This window comes from Episyrphus balteatus, chromosome 1 (assembly GCF_945859705.1).
Source record: "Episyrphus balteatus chromosome 1, idEpiBalt1.1, whole genome shotgun sequence".
Taxonomy (NCBI): domain Eukaryota; kingdom Metazoa; phylum Arthropoda; class Insecta; order Diptera; family Syrphidae; genus Episyrphus; species Episyrphus balteatus.
The window spans coordinates 129,655,362-129,681,527 of NC_079134.1; the positions used below are offsets into that span (position 1 = coordinate 129,655,362).

Genomic DNA, 26,166 nt, shown 5'->3' on the forward strand with positions numbered 1-26,166 from the left:
AATTCTATTTATTTTTCTTTCAGCACATTCAAAGGTAAGACAAATTATTCTATGTGTCTGCAACAACTGGTCACGAAATATGTCACCTATTGCCGTTGGTAATAACAGCATTTTAGACCTTAGTTTTTGACTTTGTTTTATAAATCCCGAGTGTGAACACAAATCATATTATTGGAATAAAACCATTTTGGATATTTGAAACGGAATGTCTGGTTATCCAAATGGTATTAACTATCCTCAAACTACTCGAGTGTAATGCTGGCATTCACTTGCCAATGAATTCCTTATACGTCTTGTCCATAAAATAAGCCATCTTTGTTTCGTCTTTATTATCGTCTCATTATGTCATAACTCATAAAATTATTGTTATCTCTCGGTTTTGCAAATAATATGTATGCCGAAAAAAAAGAAAATATTTTGTACTTTCTCACAAAGCAAAAAAAAAAATAAATACAAAACCTATTTCTTCAAAAGAATTCTAATAAAGCTTCATATCTCAACAAAAATTTGTTGCCATCATGTATATTTGTATTTTTATCTGTGTTGCTGTGCCTAATCGCAATGGCTGGCCTGCTTAATGTGACGACAAAATGTGCTTTTGAGGCCTTTTGTGTCGCCTTTGTGTTGTTGATGTTGAAGGATTGAACGACGAAGAAAACAATAATTTTTATTTATGAAACTTCCACAAATTCTTTTTTTTTTTTTCGGTCTATCGTTCTCTTTTCGTATACAACCCATGTTTCTTGTCGTTGTTTTTTTTTTTTTTTTTTACATAACAAGATTATTTTTTGCGTTCAAAGCCCAGAAGCTTTTTCTTTTGTGTTTGTAGTTTTTTGCATATCTTTGTTTTGTTTTTGAATGTAGGTACTCAAAAAAAAATTAGCTCGTGCTGTGCAGACAAAAATAAATAAATATTTTTACTCACTGTTGTAGGATTTGGTTTGAATGTCAACACAGAAAAATTGTGAGTAACGTTATAATTGATGATGCTCATTCGTATGCCTGTGGCATATAAATCAAATTCCACATTTGATCTAAAAAAATTGTAAATATAAACATTGAAACAAACGGCGACTGGCACGCCGAAAGCATTCAAATCAATTCGAAAATAAGTTATGTAAAAATAAATTAAAACAAAATAAACTTAATGTCAACAATGGGATTAGCAATGTTATACTTTAGTCATTATATTAATAACCTCATCAACTAGAAATGTCGGTCTTACGTTGCTTCGTTTTTTTTTTCTCATGCGCACCTGACACACCATCAGCGTTGCCACTTAGCTGCAATTGCAGTAGATCTACTGCATTTCTTGCAAAAAATAAATATACTGCCACTTAATCAAATCTGTCTTAATACTGCACTTCTTCAAATCAAATTCCAAGCGTTTTAAGGAAATAATAAACCAATTCCTTTGTTACACTGAGCCAAAAAACAACGTAAAATCAATCTAAACCACTTTGAATCAATGGAAAATCACTACATTTTTAGCCTAAAGTGGAAAATGATTGAATCAAAGTAGCACACTTTAAATCAAAGTTGTTCACACATTAAATCAAAGTTGTTCACACATTAAATCAAAGTTGTTCACACATTAAAAAAATAAAAAAAGTTAAACTGGCATCCGCTGGGGATCGAACCTGCTATACCTGGGTTGACAAGCTTGTGCTTTACCACTGTGCCATCTCACTTATAAAAATTGATGTGACAAACTGTAAGTTAAGCATAGGACGACTTTTTAGAAAATTAATGAATATATTTTTCACCATTGATTCAATGTAGAACGGATTAAAAATTACTATGCGTTTTTTCTCTGGGTGTATAAATAGTATTGGAATGAAATCTGCTCAAAACCAAAACCAGCTCTAAAATAGCTGCAAAACACCAAGATTAACACTGTTTAAAGTGTTTTTGGCCCAACAGAATAGAGTCTGGATTTGTGAAAAAAATCTAAATGTAAGTACAAATGCTTAATTTAAATTCTGTACATGAGTTTGGTTGTAAAAAAAAAGGTATTTTGACTGTTAGTTCAACATACGGGTATTTTGCTTGTTAAATAAAAAATCTACTGCGAATTTTTTTAATCTACTGCATTTTTTTTATGGAACTACTGAATTTCTTACTTTTAAAACAAAAATCACATTTTTTGAACCGTTATTAACGTTAATGAACATTTTAACATGAAGCCTCAATAAATTTGAACAATAGTTGTGAAAATAGCAATTAAATAACAAAATTCATTTGAAATAAAAAAAAAAAAAATATTTAATAAAAAAAAATTTAATTGAAAATGAAAAAAATTTACAGTAAAAAAATTAGTTAAATGAAAAATATTTGAAAAAAAAAACAATGCAAAATATGAATAATAATATTAATAATTAATATTCGTCGATTTTTTTTACAATTCTGACTATTTGAAATATCTAATGTAGATATGGTCCATTAGCCAAAATTGTAAGAAATTCGACGAATAATGAAAAAAAAAATATTTATGCACACATTTTGGATTGATTTTTTTTTTCAATGCAGAATTTTTTTTATGCAAAAGATTTTTATTTGCAATAAAAAATTTATTTTCAAAGCAAATAGTTTTTAGTTGCAATAACATTTTTTTTATTGCAAATATTTTTCAGTAGTAGTAAAATTGTTTTTTAATATTTTTGCATTAAATATGTTTTTTTTTTTTAAATTTTTTACTTGCTCTATAGGGCAAGTATTAGTTTCGTGTAAAAAAACCAACATTACGATCATGGCGAAGATCAAAAAAGTGATTTTCGTCATGCCGTCGGTCTGTGCGTCTGTGCGTCCATCTGTACATCGAGCAGATGCTTTTTAGGTTATTCCCTAGGACCGTTTTTTTTATTTTCTTAATATCTCCTTTTTAACGCATATCTCCCATATAACGTTTTCGAGGTATTGCAATTTTCTCGAAAACGGCTCTAACGATTTTGATTAAATTTGGTATACGTAATAGACTTATTGATTCTTACAAAACTGCGTTTTTAGTTTTTCTCAAAAAATGCGGAGAACGGAAATATGGCGTTGCCGTTTTTCAAAAATTTACATGTTTTTTAAGTTCATATATTTCATCAAAGCATAAGTCAATTTTATTCATCATAGGTATTGAAGTGTAAAATGTAAAAAAAAATTAAAAAAAAAAGTTTTTCAAAAAATATTTTAAAAATTGAATTTTTTTAACTTTCGATTTTTTTTTTTGTTTTTATTTTTTTTTCTCCACAAAATCTTAAATTTCCAGTAGATATTTAAGATAAAGATACTTTGAACTACAAGAGCAAGTACGTGCGACCCAGTCGTGCATTTTATTTTATTTGCATTAATTTTTTTTTTTTAATTTTTAATGGAAAGCAAATTCATTAAAAAAATAATGATTTTTTACAAACTGATTAAAAAGCAATTTAAAATATTAAAATATTATAAATTTTCTATAATACATGGGTATTATTTTTGTTGTTGTGAAAAATCAATGTTTTGAAAAACCAAACTCTTTCCAAGTAAAGTTACATAGCGTAAATGCAGTAACTCTTAAAGACCTTCGTAGAAGTTTTGAAATAAACAAAGCAGTGTTTCGAATGGTTTTAAGTCTTAAAATATAAGATTTATGAAGTACCCCGCACATTTACCGAATTGTAATCCAAACAGAAATCTTTGAAGAACCATTGGAAATATAGTTTGGAAAGATTGCGCTCCCCCAACTTAAAAAAAAATTGAAGCCTTATTAAAATTCTTAACAACTTTTGACATAATATGTAAGTTTTCCCCACATTGCATTAACAAAATTAATTTGACTTTAGGTAATGAAACGTCAAAATACCCAGAGAAATAGGAATACTTTAGATAGAATGAAATTCGCTTACTAGCATATTTTGTGAAATCATAAAAGTTCTTCAAATAAAGATCTTTAATTGAACACCGTTCCTTAAAATTCTGGAACTTCTATAATTCTATTACTTTTCTAACCATGACATATTTCTAAATCAGGGTTTCATAAGCCGTGTGTTATTGGTAGGTACGCAGTATTTTACTGAGTTCCTAAACATTTTATGTTGTAAACAACAACAATTGGTTACTTTTATTTATTTATAAATAACCCTTATTGTTGAAGGGTCAAAAATGTATAAAATTAGAAAAAAAATGTTTGTGTAAACCAACAAATAAAACAAATAAGCAATCATTTGTTGTTGTTTAACGTGCAAAATTTTACTGAGCTAAATACTGAGTTAGCAATAAAACACGGCTATAGTATCTTAACCGTATAATTTATTCACTATTATCCACCCTAATTGAGTCAACCTGTCAACTAGTGTTACACATAATTTTTCCTTTGAAAAAAAAAAAAAAAAAAAAAACGAGCCTATTATCTCCAGAAACCATTGTTGTTCTGTCAACACATAATTCACATTCCTTTGTTTGCCCAAAATCTTTCTCCCAATTATTAATTATCCAATTACCACTTCTGCACCATTATTATCCTTTTTTTTTTTGTAAATGTCATTGGGCGCCAAAAGTCCCTTAATAAGCTTATGCTACAAATCACTTTTCCAACAATTTATTTAAATGACCAAGAAATAAAAAATGAAACTGCGAGAGAAGAAAAAAAAAAAAACATAATAATTAAATAACGAGCCAAAACTTTAGCCGCCACTGCCACTACCCTTAACGCCGCCAAATTGTCGTTGAAGCACTCGAGCCTCTTTCTATATTTAAAGGACATTTCTTCCATCGGCATCGCAGCCACTCGACCCGGCCCAACGCCAAAATGTCTCTCATTCGTTTCCTCTGATTTCAGAAAAATAAAATATAATGTCTCTCCACGGAAATCGATAAGGACCAGAGAACCATTCCCTACCTCTAGCTTTTCTTTTTCATAAAATATTTTGTGAAAAAATAAAACAAAACAAAAAAATTACGCGAAAGTGTTGGGACATTTTTGTCAAAACCAATTTACTGGAAGTTGGTATATTTTTTTTTTTTTTGTTTTCTTTCCGTTTCGTTGTGACTGGGGAATAAGAATAAAATATGATATCCATACAAGCTCAAGGCCGCCTAAAGCTTGTCGTTCGTTAATGTCAACATAGAAACAATCCTTCATTGTGTTTTTCGAGGACAAACAATTTACTACCCAAAAGCGAGACAAGGATTTTAGTTGTTTGTGGCAGGACACAATCCGACATTATTCTGTGTTGTGTCCTGATTTGGGTTAAAATTCCTGCGAGAACAGTCGCAGCAGAATCATATTCGTTTTAAAAAAAAGCTAATAATTTATTATAATGACGATAATAATAGGAAAAGTGACATAAACCATCACAGAATTGTTACACATTTGACAGTGCTGATAGGTGAAATTATACACATTTATGATTAACAGACGATATATTTTATTTTTATTTGTTTTTGTTTCAGAAAAAAAGGACATTAATGTTGTTTGTATGTGCGTGACGGGGAAAAAACGTTTTCTATGTGCTAAAAAAAAACTTCATTTAATGAATTAATCAATGAGAATCGTTAGACAAATCATTTAAGTCGATTAAGCGTGTATACGCCTTCAAGGCTATTTAGAGAAGATCTTTATATGGAAGCCCTCAATCATGTTGTTTGCCTTGATTTTCTTTTTTATATTATCAAGGATTCTTTGTTTCTCAAAAAATCACGATACCTAAGTGATGATTAAACATTATCAACTGATAAATTATATACGTCATGTCATCATGACCCAAAAGGGGTTTTATAATATCTTTTTTCTTTATCGGCAGATGATTTTATATTTTGTACTGATATGAGAACATTAGATTATGACCTTCCATCAAGTATGACTGACAAGATATTATGGCGTAGATATTAACCCTAGACCCGTGTACTGGGCACTCAGTGCCCAATTCATTTTTCAAATCCAATTGGAAAGTATTTCTTACACTTTTCTATTCCAAATAGATTTACACATAGTTAGTTTAGTATGTTTAGGTCTACAAAAATTTACTTTTTAATAGTTTGAGTGAGTATTGGTGACACAATAAGAATTAAAGAAAAATATGTCAAAACTGCGTACTTGGGCACTCAGTGCCCAGAGTTTTTTTGTATGGAAATCATGGTCTTGTATTGATTTATTTGCTGATCTTCAACGGTATTTTGATATGAATTTGATTTACAGTCGAATACCTCTTAGCCTTTTTTGTTTCTACCCAAAAACTGAAAAATCATATGACATTTTAGCCAAATTGAGGATATATAATAAGTGTAGGTTTGGGAATCATTGTTAGAAAGAAAAACTGGGAGCCATTTGAAAAATTTCGAATAAGGGACAATTTATTTCTTTTACTTGTTCCGGGACATCGACTGTTTTTACATTTTTCACCGTAGCAATCACTTCAGCAATCGATTTTTACAGTCAAAGTCCTCTAGTCACACTTTCAAAAATAAATACAAAATTGAAGAGATTGGTGCATGGATGAAAATAATATTATTCTGAAGAATGGTCACTTTCTTTCAGGAAAAGCATTACAAAATTTAGAAAAAAAAAAAAATATAGAAATAGAGAGATTCTATTTACAAAGCTTTCGTATTAGAGAATTTTTACTGTTTTGCTAGGTAATACAGTAATTTTTTTTTTGATTTTACACCGGTTGAAATTTGTTTGCGTAAACAAGTGATTTTAGTGCGATTTCTCTGTGATCAAGTGCTTTTTTTCTGAAAAATATTTTTTTATCTACTAAAGTAAGTACCTAAATTTTTTAAATTTACGCCTATTATTTATGAGATCCTATAATAATAGAGAATCATGGATGCTACAATGGATCGTGTTCTGTATCTCCTGAATGCATCTTCCAACCGGGATTTGACTGCGGCGGAGCAAGAGTTCTTTGATGAGAATTACTCCAGGTTCCTAGATGCAGAAGAGGAGGAAGTTCGACGCATTGACACTGAGGAGGATAGTGATACTGATAACGATGGAGATTTATCAGATGCCGATGATCCAAACTATGAACCAGATACTGCTTTGTTGGATACACGGGTTTCGCAGGCTGGTTTAGATATGGAAGAAGAAGAGGAGGCAGAAAGACAACAGCAAGGAAGCCGGAATGGACAGGAAGATGAAGACCCTATTGCACCAAACAGAGGAATGCGGTATGTTGCAAGAAATGCCAAATTCGATGACATTTGGTGGTCAATGCCGGACGAAAGCGAAAGACAAAGAACAATAAGAAATCGAAATGAACGAATGAGACATGTTCCAAAATGCACCAACTTGTTTTCGAGAAAGGCTGAGGTTTTCAAGTCCTTAGTTACTCCAAATATTGTTGGAAATATTGTGCTGGAGACAAACAGAAAGGCAAAGAGAACTTACGAAGAGAATCGTTTGTCTCTCAACCCAAAGCAAATGCGTAGATGGTATGACACATTTGAAGAGGAAATATATGCATATATTTTAATTTTGTTGTATGCTGGAGCTGAAAAAGCCTATGGGGTGGAAGCGAAGGATCTTTTTCATCCAACAAGTGTACCATTCTACCACGCCGTTATGTCTCTGGAACGATTTGAACAAATACGACGCTTTATACGTTTCGATGACGGAAGAACTAGAGCGTTTCGTCTTCAAACTGACAAATTAGCTGCATTTAGGTATAAAAGATAAAATGTTTGATTGATAGGCTTACAAATTTTTACCAATTTTCTAGGTACGTTTGGGATTTGTTTCAACAAAATCTTGTTGAGTTTTACCAACCGTCAAAGGAGCTGACAGTAGATGAACAGTTGAACGGCTCAAGGGGAAGATGCCCGTTCAAAATGTTTATGCCAAACAAGCCAGGAAAATATTGCATCAAAATTTTTTGGATAGTTGACGCCGTAAACAGTTATCCACTTCGAGGTGAAATTTATGTTGGCCAGCAACCATGCGATAATCGGTCCGATGGCATATCTCACCAGCTGGTAATGCGGTTAGCTGAGAGATATTTAGGCATGAATTACAACATAACGACAGATAATTATTTTACATCGGTACCATTAGCCTTGGAGCTAATGAGTAAAAGAACAACCACGATTGGTACTATAAAGTCCAATAAGCCACAATTGCCAAAGCCATTTACACCAGTGGATAAAATCTTTAAGCAAACTAGGGACAAATTTTCAATAAAATTTTGCTATTCGAGATGCTTGCAGTTGTGTAGCTACGCAAGCAATACAAAAAAAAATGTACTAATGCTGTCCACTGCTCATCATGAGGATAAAATTGATGAGGTCACAAAAAAACCTGCAGTTATTATGGATTACAACTCAACCAAAGGAGGAGTTGATACATTCGACCGTTTGGCAACAGTTTATACCTGCAAGCGAAAAACTAATCGTTGGCCTGTTACTCTCTTTTACAACCTTTTGGATTGTGCAGGAGTTGCAGCGTATAGAATGTTTGATGTCTGTCAGCCTAACTGGTATTCGAGCAAGAAAAGGTCAGAAAAAAGAAAGAAATTTTTGAAAGAATTGGCCTTTGAACTTGCAGATAACCATATCAAAAATCGAATAGCTAAGCCAACTCTTCAAAAAAGTGTTAAAACAGCAATGAGTTTGATCGGGTATGAAATTACATCTATAAGTACCTTACCGACAATCCAACAAAACAAAGCAAAGCAACGTTGTGATCCCTGCAAGAAAGAAAAAAGGGACAACAAAACTACGGCGGTCTGCGATCTGTGCTATGTTGCAGCTTGCAGTAAGCATTACATAAGAGTGTGCGAGAAATGTTTTGTGACCAAAAGTGCAATTGATACTACCGAAACCGAAGAAGATGAAAATTTTGACGGAGATTCACTTCCATCAACTTCAGCCGGTCCACCAGCAAAGCGCCAAAAAAATAGAAATACAAATTAATTTCAAAAAGTGGTGGTTGTAAATTACCTATTACTTTAAAAGCTTTTTTAAATTTTGTTTTCAAATAAATAATATCACAAAAAATAATAGTGTTTGTAAAATATTTTTTTTTATTTCACTATTTTCAAGTAATTCATAGGAAAAACCTTCGTGGGCACACAGTGCCCAAGTACACGTAAACTAGAATTTTTTAAGTACACGGGTCTAGGGTTAAGGAACCCAACAAAAATGGGCGTATTTAAATCAAGATAAATAAATTTGTGCGACATGAAGAAGACAGAAAGGTTATTTACAAGACAATAGTTTGATAAATTGTTCATTTTAGAATTTTAAATACTCTCCATTTGGTAATGACTGACTGACGGGAAATGACTAAAAAAAAGCAAAGCTGTTGTGACAGACGAAATACCCTCAGAGTTTTGGAAAAAGATGCAAAGCATCGGGTTAAGATGTCTTATGATTCTTGTCTCTAAGTTTACATTTACATTTAATCTACTCAGAATACTTATCCCTAAGCTTAAACGAGGTGATCGCATGCCTTATCAATGGGGGGAAAGTTAACTTCTCCCAATCTACAAAGAGAAGGCTGGTACGCGAAGCTGTGATAAATACCGTTCGATTAACCTGATGTCAGCTCCGTGAAGCCAGAACTACGACCTCAAAATTTTTTTAACCAAACTTGTCTAATTCGTTTGTCCACCGTTTCTCCATGTTTGTCCACCCTTCGAAAAATTTTGAGGGCTAATTATTTTTTTTTATAGGTAAAATGGAAAATCGTCTAAAACGCCCAAATTTTGAAACAGACGTATAAAACCAACTGCAATCGTTTTTTTCCACCCTAAGTTTAAGAGATATTAAAAAAAAAACAAATTTTGCACTAAAAAATTGAAATTCCTCTAAAATCTCCAAAAATCAATTTTTTTTTTTTTTCAAAAATTCAAACTGCTGTCGTTTGTCCATCTCAATTTCTTTACATATACCAAAAATCATCGTTTGTCCATCCACCGTTTAGGAGATATTCAAAAATCAAAATTTGTACTGAAAAATTCAAAGTCCCATAAAATCCTCAAAAATTACTTTTTTTTTTTCAAAAAATTAAATTTCTGTCGTTTGTCCACCTCGAGTTCTTTACGTATACCAAAAATCTTATGTAAGGTAGACAAACGACAGAAATTTGATTTTTTGGAAAAGGTAATTTTTGGGGTTTTTAAGGGACTTTGAATTTTCGGTACAAAATTTATTTTTTTAATATTTTATAAACGTAGGGTGGACAAACGATGATTTTTCGTTTCTATCCAATTCTCGAGGTGGACAAACGATTGCCGTTTGAATTTTTGAAAAATAAGTAATTTTTTGAGATTCTGAAATTTTCCTAATAACTCAAAAACTGAAATTCATATGACTTAAACACATATTAAGGTCAATTTTATTTGAAGAATTTCTTCAGAATATTCTTCATGGATTTTAAAATGTTTTACAAAAAAAAAATTGAACAATATAATTTTTAATACATATATTAATAGAAGTTGTCCGAAGAAGTACCTATAATGAATTGTAGATTGTACCAAAATGTCTTTAAGCCTCAACATTTTTTTCTTAAGAATCGTGGCAATTCTGCCGTCTGCCTGTCATTTCATAATAAAAAAAAAATACATTGAAAATAGTAATATAATTTATGAAAACTAAACAAAATTTAACAAAATTCAGTAGTATAAAAATAATAAATTAAAAAAGCGAAAAATTAATCCATAAGTTTAAAATATAGGTTAAAATTTTGAAGTGATTTAAAACACAAAATAAAAAAAAAATTATTTCAGAATTCATACAATTTTAAAACATGTTATCAATTTTAAAGTGATTTGAAGAACAAAAATATTCAAGTTTATATTGAAACACAATAATTTTATTAATTGTAAAGTGGTTTGATTTTAGCTGTGTTCCTTTGGAAACATTTATCTACTGCTTAGTACGTAAAGCTACTTTGAACTTCTTTTTAACAAATGAACATAGCTTTTATCAAATTTTAGGCTTTTGATTATAACTTAGAGAAAGTAACTAAGACGTTCACGTTTTTTTAATTGCAAGAATAGTTCAATGGGTTATAAAAGAAGATAAAACCCTGGAGTGCTAAAAAATGAGGGGGTGTAAATTGAAGATAGGGGTGCAAAAGCCCCCTTTCGAGTTTTTTTTTAAATATATCTCGTAAACAAATAAGCAAAATGTTGATATGTTGCTATTAGTGGAGTCAAATTAGCTTTATACCTCGGAATCCAGGGAAAGTCGATGCATCTGAAAAACGAGTATAGGGCTGCATTATAATAGGGTCAAATAAGAAAGTTAAAAAAAAAAAATTTCACCGCTCTCGATTACAACAGTTTTTATAGACCGTTTACTGTCATTCCGTATGCAAGCGTCAATCGGAATTGCTGTCTCATTTTAGATTTTGATCAAACTTTGTAGGGATGTTCTCTAGGACTGTAAGGAAGCAAATCCATAATGATTTAATTTTAAGTTGCGTGGTTTCCCCGCTACCCGCATTCGAACTTTTTCAGAAGGTCATTTTTATGTTATTATAGCTTTGCGTCTACTAAAGATATCTTTTTGTTTGAAACGCCATGTTAAAGCTTAAGAGTAGTAATTTTTGAATATATATTAAAAAATTACGTAATAATTATCCCTGAATTAAAAATAATTTTTGAAAAACTGGTAATTTTGCTGATTTTTCATGGTTTTTGACTGGCTCCAGAACCTTGGCTATTATATGTAGGAAGCTTATACTTACCAAATATTAAATATAGATATTTTTCAACAAAATAAATCTAAAATGAACTCGATGGCTGTACTCCTTATGCAAAAATTTTAAGTTCAAAGTTTTGAGTTTTTGAAAAAATATTTTTTTATACTATGATTTTTTACGATTTGACTAAAGATAGAAACATGAAACTAAGAGTGTGTTAAGTTGAAACTTTTAACTTTAAGTCCTCTAAATAAAATTGTGTTATTTTCATATCTTCTTAGTGTACCGCTTGTTTGAAAATTCGCAAAAATGCTAAAAAGCCAAAAAAAAACCCTACTTAAGGCTATGATTGCACTATGTTTGACATAAGATAGAAGCATGAAATTAATAGTATATTTAGTTCGTACTCTTAGCTTAACACACTGTAAGTTTCACATTTCTTCGTTAAGTCAAATCGTAGAAAATTACAGTATAAAAATTAGCTTTTTTAAAATACTCTATACTTTGAACTTAAAATTTTTACATAAGGAGTACAGCCATCGAGTTCATTTTAGATTTATTTTGTTGAAAAATATCTATATTTAATATTTGGTAAGTATAAGCTTCCTACATATAATAGCCAAGGTTCTGGAGCCAGTCAAAAACCATGAAAAATCAGCAAAATTACCAGTTTTTCAAAAATTATTTTTAATTCAGGGATAATTATTACGTAATTTTTTAATATATATTCAAAAATTACTACTCTTAAGCTTTAACATGGCGTTTCAAACAAAAAGATATCTTTAGTAGACGCAAAGCTATAATAACATAAAAATGACCTTCTGAAAAAGTTCGAATGCGGGTACCGGGGAAACCACGCAACTTAAAATTAAATCATAATGGATTTGCTTCCTTACAGTCCTAGAGAACATCCCTACAAAGTTTGATCAAAATCTAAAATGAGACAGCAATTCCGATTGACGCCTTGCATACGGAATGACAGTTAACGGTCCATAAAAACTGTTGTAATCGAGAGCGGTGAAATTTTTTTTTTTAACTTTCTTATTTGACCCTTTTATAGAATAATGTTTTTTTAAAAATTGAAAAAAAAACAAAAAAAATCTATACCAAAACAGTCGAAGCAAACATAAAAAAAAAACAATCAAAAAATTCGATTTCTTCGAGTTCCTTTTGCTCTTTTGAATGTATCTTTTTTTTCTGGGCTGAGATAGACATATGCATTGCTCTAATAAAAAAAAGGAGATTAAATTTACTTCAAAATACTGGGCTTATTAAATTTTTTCATTGAAAATTAACTGAAGTATCTTTTTTTCAACATTAAAATAACGTTGACCATATTTTACACTACGAATTTTTACTTGCGATATAGGTACTATATATCAAGTTATGCATTCGTAAAAAAAAAGTTGAGATAGAATTTTTCTATGACATTACGATGATAGAGAATACCAAAAAAGTGGGTCCCGGAAAATCATTATTAACGGTACCTGCCATAGAACCGTTTTTTTTTTCAAATCCGATTATCTCTGAAACTGCTTATTCGATTTCAACGAAACTTTTTGTGAAAAAGCATTTACATATATAATTTTACTATAAGCCAAAAATAAAATTTAAAAAAAAATAATTTTTGGATTTTGAATTTTTTTTTTTTGAAAAATCAAATTTTCGAATTTTTTTTAAATTTTTTTTTTGTTGATTAGTGATTTCTACAAAGTGGCATACCAATTTTATTTTAACACTTTTTTCCAAATAATTATTTAAAACAATTGTTTTTTTAATAAAATGCACGACTGGGGTCGCACGTACTTGCTCTTGCAGTTCAAAACACTTTTATGTTAGTCTACTTGTAGATTTTAAAAGCTGGATCTAAATTAAAAAAAAAATTGATATTGGGGAAGAGCCGACATTTAGGGCAAAATTTTGTTAAATGAAAAAATTTTTTTTTTATTTGACTTTTTTTGAGAAAAAATAAAAATGCAGTTTTATTGCCACTGCTTTAAATATTACATATACAAAGTTTAATCAAAATCGTTAGAGCCGTTTTCGAGAAATTCGTAATATCGTATTTTTTTGTATGGAAGGTATACGTTCTAAACGAGATATAAAAAAAAACAAAAAAATCCAACTTTCAGAATTCCATAAAAATCATCTGTACCAAATTTGAAGAAAATCCATCCACCCGTTTAGGCTGTGGAAATGTGTACAGATGGACGCACAGACGCACGGACGGAATTGCGGGACCCACTTTTTCGGAATTCTCCATCATCGTAATGTTGGTTTTGATTAAAACCTCAATTTTTTTTTCGACACGAAACCAATACTTGTCCTATAGAGCAAGTAAAAAAAGGAGATTAAATTTACTTCAAAATACTGGACTTATTAAATTTTTTCATTGAAAATTAATTCAAGTATCTTTTTTTCGTATTTTTAGTTTTACTCAAGTAAAAAAGAAAAATTCGAGGGAAAAGTACGATAACTTAGGAACCAAGAATTGGTATCGGTGTTTTGTAGAGGGGTCTAATACAATGATAGTTTTTTAAAGGAGGGGGGTTCTATCTCCCCCCGTTTAGGAGGGAGGGCAAATTTTCTAAAAAAAAGACTTAATATAAAAAAAAAATATTAAAAAACAACTTCAACACTTACAGTTATGAATGACAAAAATTTAAACATTTTTTTACGTGCGGTTTCAACTTTAATTTAAAAATGTTTCGTGTAGGTTTTTCAACATTAAATCAACGTTGATCATTTTTACACTGCGTTTTTTTCCTCAGTGTACCTATAGTTTGATATGGAAGTTAAATTGTGGCAACGCGTCGCACACTGGGGATTTTGCGGAAAAAAGTCCAAAATTTAAAGTTCCTCGGAGAATATTTCAATAGTATTTCTAAATTCTAGAATAAAATCTGAATCAAAATCAGAAAGAATCACTAAAATCGGACTTGTAGTTTACTTTTTAGAGCTTTGTAAAGGGACAAGTTGTTGAAAGTATAAAAAACGAAGTGAAAATACCCTCAAATTAAAGCTGTGTAATTTTTTTAGCTTGAGCCGACTCATACACTTTTATTTTTCCGTAAAGAAGCCATCGTTTGTCTATTGTAAATCGAAGAAATTATTAATTTTAAAGATGTTAATTATTTTATATAATTATTTAGAGAAAAGAGAAAAAAATGGCTTGATTTTTTCATATTTTTGTATATATTATTTTAGCTACACTTGCCTACAGTTAGAGACTATTAAAAACTTTTTCCTTATGAAATTGCCTTTCGATGAAGGCCAAATTTGGGTGCCACCAGGTGCCACTGCGTTTTTTATTGGCAATTGAAAAATTCATTTGGTCGCAAAAATCATTTTCTTAAAAATTACTTAAAATAACAAAAAAATATTAAAAATCAATGGTAACACTTACAGTTATAAATGATACTTTTTTTAAAAGCCAAAATATTAGGCTTAATTTGAGCTTTTAAATTCTTTAAGTTCTTTAAGTGAATTGTTTTTGAAATAATCGATTTCAAAGTCAAAATTTTGAAGAAAAAAAATTAAAAAAAACATATCCAATACTTTTTTTGACAAGGCTGGGGATTTGAATTCAATTTGAATGATGAAGAACACTGCCTTAATTAATTCCTTGCCAAACACTGAAATTCATATGTTTCTATGCCTTCTAGTTTTCGAGAAAATTGCAAAGTAAAAAATCTTGTTTTTTTGGCTGCAAGCTTGAAATTCTTATCCGAAAAGACAAATAGAGAAAATAAAATTAATTCGTAACACATTTTTTTACAAATCTACTACAATAAAATTGCATTTGATTTTTTGAACTTGGCTCAGAAAAATTAATTTTCGTTATATGTAACTGAAATGTATGCACATAATATATTGAAAACTATTCAAATTAAAAACGAATGAAAAGGGATTATGCGTCTTATTATTATACATTTTATTAATAATGGGAATTTTAAGCATTTCATGCGAAGATCTAAGCAGAAATCTAATGGAATGTCTCAAGATTTAAATTGAAATTATTATTGAAAAATACAGGTCATCTGACCCCTTCGTTTATTAAGAAGAATCAGAGTCATTTAATTGAGGAAAAAATGGCTCTCTTAAAAGAATAAACTTTTGAAAAATTTGTATAAAAAATGAAAAAAGTGTTTTTTTTTTTTAATAATTTTTAACTATAATTTGGGTTTTTTATTTTGCGTGGACGTGGACTTCGACAACAGTACCTACTATGAGTTATTCTTTTCCATTTAATGTATTTAAAATCGATGAGGTGATTCCAATAATACAAAAAAATTAAAAAAAAAAAAAAATGCTATAAGTACAAGTAAATTGAGAATCGGAATTCTTTATTACTCTCACAAATTTTTTTAAAAGGGCGTGGCAGTGGGCGGAAATGAATAATAATAATTTCTTACGACGAAAACTGTCATCCCTGAAAATTTCATCCAAATCTATTCAGTGGTTCAGTTTTTATTTAATTTTTTCCGCACTCCCATACAAATTTCCCCAGTGTGCGTCGTTCCGTGCGAAATCAAAATACTTAAAACATTAAAATAAATTATAATCAAATCAAATATGCATTAAACTTGATAACGAAATCAAATTTCATGAACCTTCTTCTAGAAATCTTCAAAAATTCAATTAAATTTTATTAGAAACAATAACAAAATGTTTTTATTTAAAACCAAACCACAAAATCGTACTTCTTTCTAAGCTTAAATCTCTATATATGTATATCCATTGGACTTAACTTAATCCTAAAATTCAAGGCTAAAAATACTCGTTTAATTTTACATTCTAACTCCATTAACAACAAAAACACAGAAACCATTTGAAAGTATTTCGCACCACAGGCTTATAAACCAAAATAACAACATTTCAAACACGCCTTGCAGCACCCATGGGACTAATATTTTCTTCTTTCTTTTCTAGTAATAAACTTTGGGAACCTTCATAAAAATTCCCTGGCTTAGAAAAAAAAACAAAATATCTTTATATACACAACACAATACAGAAACAATCTCTAAAGAAATCAGCGGCCCCGAATGGTAATAAAATCGAAGTTAGCAAAAGACGAGAAGCTTTACTAAAAAAAAAAAAAAACTGAAGACAAAAAAAGAATTTACCCAAAAAAAAACTAAGTAGAATGGGTAATGACAATATTCCTATTCACCACATTGGCCTACAGAAATGTGTGCAATCATAATAAATTACTTTCAATTCGAAGGATAACAACAGTCTTCCACAAGGGTTCAAGGACAAAAGAGCAGTATAACTACACATAAAGGCCTTTTGAATTTATATTGCAAAAAAAAAAAAAAACGAAAAACGAAAAACGAACAAAAATTGAGACCTATTTGAAAGATTGGGAAGAACCAAAAAAAGTAAAAGAAACAAAGAAATCAAATTAAGCAGTTTATTTACCCTCAAAAAAGCTCATTAAGTGGGTAGAAGGGATATTCTGTATAGTGTTCGTCCCGGGGTTTATAATCACATTTTCTTGCTAAGAAATCAGTTTAAGACGTCAAGGCCAACAGTTCGGGAAGGGTTTGTTGGAAATGATGTTATGAAATTTACTTTTTCCGTTTCCGATAAGGTCCTTTGAAATTAGCAATGTTTTGTGAAAGCTTTCCAAATGTTATTTCGCTATTGACTAATGACAAAAAACGAAGTAAAAAGTTTATCAACGAGTAGCCTATGACCCCCTATTTCCATTATTCAATTTAACAGTTCTCCTCTCGAAAATATTACAACAGAACCTCCTAGATTACGTACCAGTGCTTTGCATACAAGAGAGCCTTCTTGACAGGGCTTATTTTTTTCTTTCGATATGGCCTTCGTCCAAGTTTTAATAGGGGGAAAGAACAGTTACTATCTATGAATGACAGTGACAGCTAGAACAGTCAGTGGATAGAATAAAAAATAAAATATATAATAAAATAATGGGTTGCCAAAGTGTGACATGCTACTAAGCTTTCTAAATGTGGATGATGGGAATAAAATAGACATTGAGTGGTAAACATGTTTAAGCTTTATTTTTTTTTTTTTGTACTATACACGTACCAAATAGGATAATGGGAGGATACTCACTGTATATATAGAGGCTCAATTCCCTAAAGTAATTTACAGACTAAGCTGTGTTTAAACGACCTATTTTCAACCATCTATTTGTGGTGCAATGATACATTTAATGTGAGTTATTGCTATCTGGGATTCTTAATGACATTTGAGTGATGATATGCGTGGGTTTATTTTTTTAAATAGAAAGATAGATACTGTTTTGGGATATGGTTGATGTTTTAATAGCGCACGTCTAGGGTAAATATATAAATATATATATCATCAGCGGTTAAGGGTTAAAGTGCGTGGTCTAAAACTAGAGTCCTGACCAATTTTAATGTTCATCATTTCAGTAGATAAAAATATATCACTAAACTGGTTATATATATAAATATTTGAATGTATACCGATTGGCTGATTAAATGATTGAGTGTGAAAGGAAAGGTCTGTCCTCTTTGAGTTAAAATAGCAGGACGAACTGTTTCTAATATTTAAAATTTAAATTAATAATATTCTCATGAATTTTGTCCGTTTTTATTTAAAAATCACAAGAAGATAACAAGAAAATTGTTATCTGTTAGGTATTAAATGAAATATTTACTCGAAACTTGAAAATTTTATTCGAGCAACGAGTATCTGTATAGAAAGTGAAAGTTGCACTTGATCACTTGATGAATAGGATTTTTTTTTTAGATTACGACTAATTTTTTTTTTTTTTTTGACAGGAGGAAATCTTCAAAAGACACTTGGCAGTATTCGACACCAAGTAGTGTGGGACTCTTAACCACTAAAACCACCTCTTTATCAGGACCAATCTTGAGAGATCGACATCAGATTTTTTTTTCTTAACTTTGTAAAATCACTTTGTTTTTTTAGACCATTAGCTCATGAGGCTTGGTTCTTCTTAATCTTCGAACATGGTTTCTTGTATTCAAGACGGACACCATTTCAGAATTGGTATGACTTTTCAGTCTCTGATTATCCGATACAGCGTATTTTTTAACAACTTCTGTAACTGTTTCTATTTGTAAGTCACGATGTAGATCGCTATTTCTTATGTACCAAGGTGCATTAACTATTCCACAAAGGACTTTGTTTTGGAATTTTTGGATGATTTCGGTATTTGTTTTCTTTGTACAGCCTTATAATTGGATACCATAGGTCCAAACAGGCTTTAGTACTTGATTATACAGCATTATTTTGTTTTGGGTTGATAAATCAGATAAATCATGCCAAACCTTGTCAAAGGCTTGAGCAACATCTAAGAAAATAGCTGAACATACTTGTTTTTCTTCTAATGCTCTTTCTATTACTTCCGTTATTCTATGAACATGGTCTATCGTGGAATGTTTATTTCTAAAGCCAAACTGATGATTTGGGATTAACCTTCTTTCTTCTATAATTTTGCTAAGTCTCTTCAGAAGCAGTTTTTCAAAAACTTTTGTAATAATTGGTATAAGCGATATTGGTCTTACGACTAATGAAGAAGTAGTATATCTTAGATCTTTAAAGAAAACCTTAATGTTTTTCGACTGCATAATTAATTTTAATGTTTGAGAATAAAAACTACATTGGATACAGATTTTTTAATAGATATTTACGTGATTGGACGTTGAGGATGTTTGACTTAAAGTTTATGATATTAAAAAGAAAAATTTTCTTTTTATCATTTAAAAAATCAAGAATTTGGGAAACCGAATTTTGGCGCTTCAAGAATCGATTGATTTTTGCAATGAAACAATTAAAGAATACATTGAAACATTCCTTTTTTCTTGCACTTTGATTGTGTGACTTAGAGCCGTTTTTGAATCGAAACTAAAGCATTTAAGTTGAAGATAAATCCTTATGTAACAGTTTACGCAGATGAAAAAGAAGAGAACAATAGTGTATGTTCTACATAAATTATTTAAGTTTCGTTTCAGCAAATGGCCCTTAGTGATGTGCAAATATAAAGATTGTACAATGGGGAAGCTCAAAAATACTTGAAACCGAACACCCCATTATTAGAAAATAACAGTAACGGTAGGAATACTTCTTGCAGTATTTAGAACAGCGTTTCCCAATGTGGGCCCACACCCCACAGGGGGGGCAATTTCATTTTATAGGGGGGCAGTTAAAATTTTTGGTTCATTACACTTTTTTTTACCAAAAATCTACAATTCTTCAAGGGAAAAAACAAAACTCTTGTTGAAGCCAAAATAAAGATCTTTGCTTTTGTTAATTTAGTTCACCTATGCCTATGTATGCCTTGGCTACAAAAATGTAGTCACTAATACTACTATGAACTTAATTGAAAAATGTATCTGCTGATTTTAAAGAAAGATTTTCTGAATTAAAACGAATCGTTTTCCCAAATTGGATGGGCAACCCATGCTAGTAAATCTTTCTGATATTTCCAACAAAGAGTATCAAAAAGAACTCATGGAAATGCCAAACGATGACTCAATTAAAACTGAAGCCCTTATTGCGAGTGTCGTTTGTCTATCGACAGACGACTGTTTGTTTTATTGTTCGTTTTTTTTTCGTTTAGAATTTTGCTATCGACTCAAATCAAGTTCATAATTCATAATGGAAAATACACAATACCAAAACACATATGTATTTATCTATTTGATCGACTTTTATCACATCGAAAGTTGAACGACACTCGCAATAAGGGCCTTTATTTGGCTTAAAAGAAAAAATGACTTGGGTTTCTGAGAAGCTGGATTTCAAATACCCCAAAACAGCCAAACATTTTGTGTACCTACTTATTTTCTATGTATATTTTTATAATTTCAGACATAAATTTGTTAGAAGTTTTAAGATTTCAATGGTTAAAAATTTTGTGATCTCATGATAGCAGGGGGACACACATAGGAATTTCGCAATATTTTTTTTGGGGCACGTTACAAAAAAGGTTGGGTAACACTGATTTAGAGCAAATGGAGAGATGAACGAGTCCTGTTCAAATTTTGATGCAGCCTTGAGGGAACATTGAAACTAAAAAATTCAATGAAAACCAGTATTCAAAGGAAATCTAACTTTTTTTTTTGGTCTCTAGGACTTTTCTCTTAAAAAAGTTGCGAAGTTAAATTCTATAGTTACGGGCGTTACACTATTTACATGATCTAGTTTCAATGTCCAATTAATTTTCGTTACAGGTGTAAAATAATGTAGAATTGATCAAATTTATTCATCCCCCTCCAAAAAATAGAGTTTAATTGATAAAAAAACACGAAAAAATCAACCTTTTAAGCGTCTCTAATTTTGTCGGCTAGTGTATTTGGAAAACTTTTTTTGGGACGAGAAAGAACTTATTTACAAAACAAAACGCGTTCAAATATGAGTTTTTATGAGTTTTTCAAAGCCAACAAATTGGGTAGGACCAGGGTTGTATAATTATCAATAAAAAAAAATTATTTGAAATAAAAAAAAAAATATTGCAAATAACAATTATTTTGCATTAGAAAAAAAATATTTATTGCAACTAAAAAAAATTTGTGTTGCAACTGAAAAAAATTTGCATACAAAAAAGATGTTATTGCAACTAAAAATAAAAATTTTATTTCGAATAAAAATATTTTGCATTAAATTTTTTTTTTAATATTCGCCGAATTTCTTAAAATTTTGCATATTTGACCATACACTAGGTTAAATGTTATAGTTAAAGTATGGTCAAATAGTCAAAATTGTAAGAAATTCGACGAATATTGAAAAAATATACTTAATGTACCTACTCATTTTGCATTCAATTTTTTTTAATTCAGAACATTTTTTATTTGCAATAACATGTATTTTTTTCAATGCAAGATATTTTTATTCAAAATAAAAAATGTATTTTCAATGCAAATATTTTTCAGTTGCAATAACTTCTTTTTTAATGCAAAATATTTTTAGTTGCAATAACCATTTTTTTGTATTTTCAATAAATATATTTTTTTAAAACTTGTTTATAAAACAAATGCCTTAAAAAAAATAATATTTTTACAACCCTGGTTATGACTTAAATTGTTAATAGTTTTCTCTGTATTAACCCTACTTTGGCCTTTTTTTTAAAAGCTCACATTTCAAATAATACTTATGCCAATAACAATAAAATTACATTTAAGCTTGAAAATTTCTGATTTAAATTTAGTGTCCCAAAACGCAATTGCACCAAAACCCAAAAATACAATTTGACTTGATTATCTAATTTCAATGAAAAAGTCTTCTTAGAAATTCTTTTTATATTTCCTAAGTGTTTCTTCCTAAAATAAAATTTTATCTTCAGACTGAATTTCATTCATAACCATTGAACACCTGTTTATAAAGTACCTACCTACTTGTAACTAACGCCATTTTAAAAATTGAATTTCCCTTTAAAAAAAATCTTAGTATAGTATAAGTATTTGTTTAAATAACACGATAAAAATGTTTACAAAATCGAAGCTTTAATCAGTTTAAAGTACCTAATTCAAATTTAATTTTTTTGAACACATGACATTCATTTGATAAAATCACGGCTAGCAATTTATAGGTACATTAAGTCATGATGAATGGGGAGTTTCTTGTGCCTTTTTTACTATAACTTTGCGAAAAAAAAACAGTACCCAACAACAAACACTAGCTGAAAATTAGGCACTTTGAACGATATACTTCGGAAGTAGATAATAAATCAGAGTAGAAGTTCTCAATTTTTTCAATGCGATTCCCGTAGCATTAAGTAATTTCATTGCAATGCCCTTCTTACTGTAGCTACTTGTGTGTTGCTAAACTTAGGAAGTGATGCATTTTCTCTTTTCTTGGCATGTTTGAGTAATGTTCACAAAATGTGTATAGTTAAATTTTCAAAAACGCCATAGTTTTCCAAAGCTAAAAGTGTGAAAATTACCTTAAAGCCCAAAGCACAAGTTTATAGCAGTATGCATTTGTATCTCATAAATTTGATTCGGTTTTTTGCGTAGGCGAAATATCTTTCTTAATACACCTTAAAAAAATTAAATCAAATAAAAATAAACTGAAGCAATTTATTTGAAAATCAATAAATTAAATTTTCAATAAGCTCATTTGAGCTGCTTTATGTTTCATTCAAATTTTGAATTAGTCACAGTTGACGGATTTCCTAAAAATACCTACAAAAAGATTGATTTAACAAGATAATCGCAAATCAACCTTATAAAAACGGCGACAATCTAGAAAATGAAAATCATAAATAAAAACAAAATACATCTACATATACAAACATAGATTTAAGATGACATGAAATACAAATCCAAAATCTTCTCTGTGAAGCTTTCTATTCAATTTAAGTAGACAAAAGGACAAACGAAAATTAATTTATTTCCCAACCATCTTTCTAGCAGGATATCTTTCTGCTCAATGATAAATCTTTCAGATGATTTCAGGTTCAGTTACCTTCAAAGATTTAGATAGATTATTCCAATCATCAAAACGTAAAGATATTGAAAGTCAATCAAACATTATCTCACCGGGGAAGTTGGATAGTTAAAGTTTTAATTAAATCGCATAAATTAAAAAGAAACAGAAAAAAAAACTAAAGATGACTTGGTAGATTGGGAAAACTTTTGAAATCATGTGCCTACAGTGGTGCAAATTTTTTTTTGTAATTGCTTATTTGGTTGAAAAAAAAACAGTTGTCAAACCATTTCATGATCATACTTTTTTCCGACAATTCATTTTAATCTTATAAATAGAATTTGACATGATTGAAAACAGATGAAACCTCTATTGCCATTAAAGCTTTCAAAAAACTCCCATACCGAGACAATAATCACCAGAGGTAAATTTATAGCCTAGTCAAGCTATCATCGCCAATTAAAATGCGATTATATAAAATGTATTGCTAATTATTGTTACTAATTGTGGCGTTTTTTGATGATAAAAGAGAAAAAAAAATATATGCAAAATTAGTACACATAACCTCAAAAATGTGGGGCAGACTTGGGAAAAAAATTATATATAATTACAGATAAAAAATGATATAACTTTCTTGAATAACATTTTTAAGCACTTGATCGTTGAAACTTATTCATGCCTGTTACCGAAGACGCAGAAGCACTGCGGCGGGAATGAGAGTCACTTTCGTCAGATTTCCTATTACTGAACTCGCCGGTGCGGAAGTGATAGAATGACATTTGGCATATTTCGGTAAGCAGTTTAGGGTGGTTTCGTATATCGGTAATACAGTTTATCTCGGGGAGTTCACGGATTAAAATTTGATACGGTTGCGGATCGAGTAGATTCCCGGGGAGTGAATCAATGCGTCTTCGGTAAAAGGCATGATTGTTTCGAAGTAAAAGATTATTCCAATGTCAGAAAAAAATCTTTTATTTCGTTTCACTTAAACAAACTTACTAACAAACATTGGCAAAAAAAATTAAAACTCAAATAGTCATCACAAGGTTCGATTGGAACAAACTTATTTCGAGTTCAATTTACTTGAATTTTCTTCTTTGGTGAAGAAACTGTCTTAGGTAGTTTTTTTTTTTTTTTTGCAAACATTTTTCCCGTGAATTGCCCATGATGACTTGTGCAGTGAATCGTTGAGGTGAACCCATTTGCTGATCACACAATTATTTTGGCGCCTACTCAATTCCTTACTCATCGATGCATGGTGAAAAAAAAAATACAATTAAAATAGTATTGCTTTGATTCAACTATATTATTAAGATTTTTTTTTTCGGCCAACCCTTATAAGTGACAACAGAACTTAATTAAAAGGGGAAAATAAGTTTAATTCGTTCCAAAAAAGGAATATTTTCGTTTCAGTCAAATAATAGCAAAAAGAAACTTAGACTTTCACTAGAAAATCATTGAACTAGCAAACGACCTGATATTTACGATACAAACTTTCTTTTAACGCGTTGGCTTTCTGACGTCACCAAAAACATTGTCTTAACTCTCTCAAAGTGATACCAATTCGTGTAGTCTTTTTTTCAGGGCGAGTCTTTTCTGTCAACATTTATTTGAGTACGATCACACGACATTACACAATTAACAGTTTTTCGCTGATCAATCGTTTACGAGGAAATTTCTTTATTTTCGTCATTTTACATTTCCTTAAAGAGAAATATTTTCTCGACCATTGCGCAGAACAAAAAGTGTCTTAAACTAATTTTTTTTTGGATATTTAATTATTATTATATTGTATTGTACTGTATTACCTTATTTTTAATAACTTCTAACCATTTCCTTTTTTTTTAAGATGAATGCATCAAATTTCAGCGTGTTGCGAATTTTATATATGTTTGGGGTGCAAAAAAAAAAACATTTTCATAATTTTGTTATCATATTCAGGGTTGTAAAAATATCTATTTAAAAAAAAAAGGCATTTGTAATTATTAAAAAAAAAAATATTTATTCATTGCAAATAAAAAAAATTGAAATTAAAAAAATATTTATTGCAACTGAAAAATATTTGCATTAAAAAAAGTATTTATTGCAACTAAAAATATTTTGCATTAAAAAAAAATTGTAGGTATTGCAATGAAAAAAATTTGCATTGCAAATAAAATTTTTACAGCAATTAAAAACATTGTGCATTGAAGAAAAAAATTTTCTGCATTGAAAAAAAAAAAATCAATGCAAAATGTGTGCATTCAATATTTTTTTAATATTCTAATGCACACACTTTGCATTGAATTTTTTTTTTTTTTCAATGCAGAAAATTTTTTATTTCTTTTCAATGCAAAATATTTGTATTTACAGTAAAAATTTTATTTGCAATGCTAATCTTTTTCATTTCGAATAAATTTTTTTTAATGCATTTTTAGTTGCAAAAAAAATATTTTTTTTTTTTTCAATGCAAATATTTTTCAGTTGTAATACAAAATTTCTTTTTAACACGCAAATATTTTTCAGTTACAATACAAATTTTTTTTTCAATGGAATTTTTTTTTATTTGCAGTAAATATTTAAAAAAAAAAATTGTAATGGAAAGCTAATGCATTAATAATAAAATGATTTTTTACAACTCAGATCATATTTCATACGTATCTATGTTTGTACAATAAAATCATAATACGAGTACCTTTATTCTCGGATTGAAAAAAATTTAATTCGTTTTTGTTTTAAAGCTTCTATTTAATTTTTAGGTTATTTTTTTTTAAGTTTCGTTAAAAGTATTCAGTATATTCAAAATATATCTCTTATCCAAGAACGATTCTATATAGTAATGTTTAAGATTAACAGAATAACAAAGTTCCGATAAAATCATCTAAAAATCCTTCAAATTTCATTTGGCTAAGTTTTTGAGATTCAATGTCCCACTGTATTGTTAACGAGCTTAATAGTTCATGGTTTAAGTAGATAGTTTTTTTTTTTCTTGTGTTACCACAACCCTTTAATTTTTAATCAATCCCAACAATGAAAACTCGTTATCTTCAAATTAAAATCAACGATAATTCGATACGAAACGAAACTTGAAGAAGCAATCTCAATTTAAGTCAATCAAAAACCTTAATTACGGCACCGAAATAATATGTATATCGCCCACCCATTTAAAAAGT

General features: G+C 29.7%; 1 protein-coding gene across 1 annotated transcript; it reads left to right on the plus strand.

Moving 5' to 3' along the window:
• The first annotated feature begins 6,793 nt into the window (after nucleotides 1-6,793).
• Nucleotides 6,794-8,880, plus strand: LOC129910764 (piggyBac transposable element-derived protein 4-like). Its single transcript, XM_055988304.1, has 2 exons — nucleotides 6,794-7,635; nucleotides 7,692-8,880. The coding sequence occupies exons 1-2, from the start codon at nucleotides 6,794-6,796 to the stop codon at nucleotides 8,878-8,880; spliced, it is 2,031 nt and encodes a 676-aa protein (XP_055844279.1).
• The last annotated feature ends 17,286 nt before the right edge of the window (nucleotides 8,881-26,166 follow it).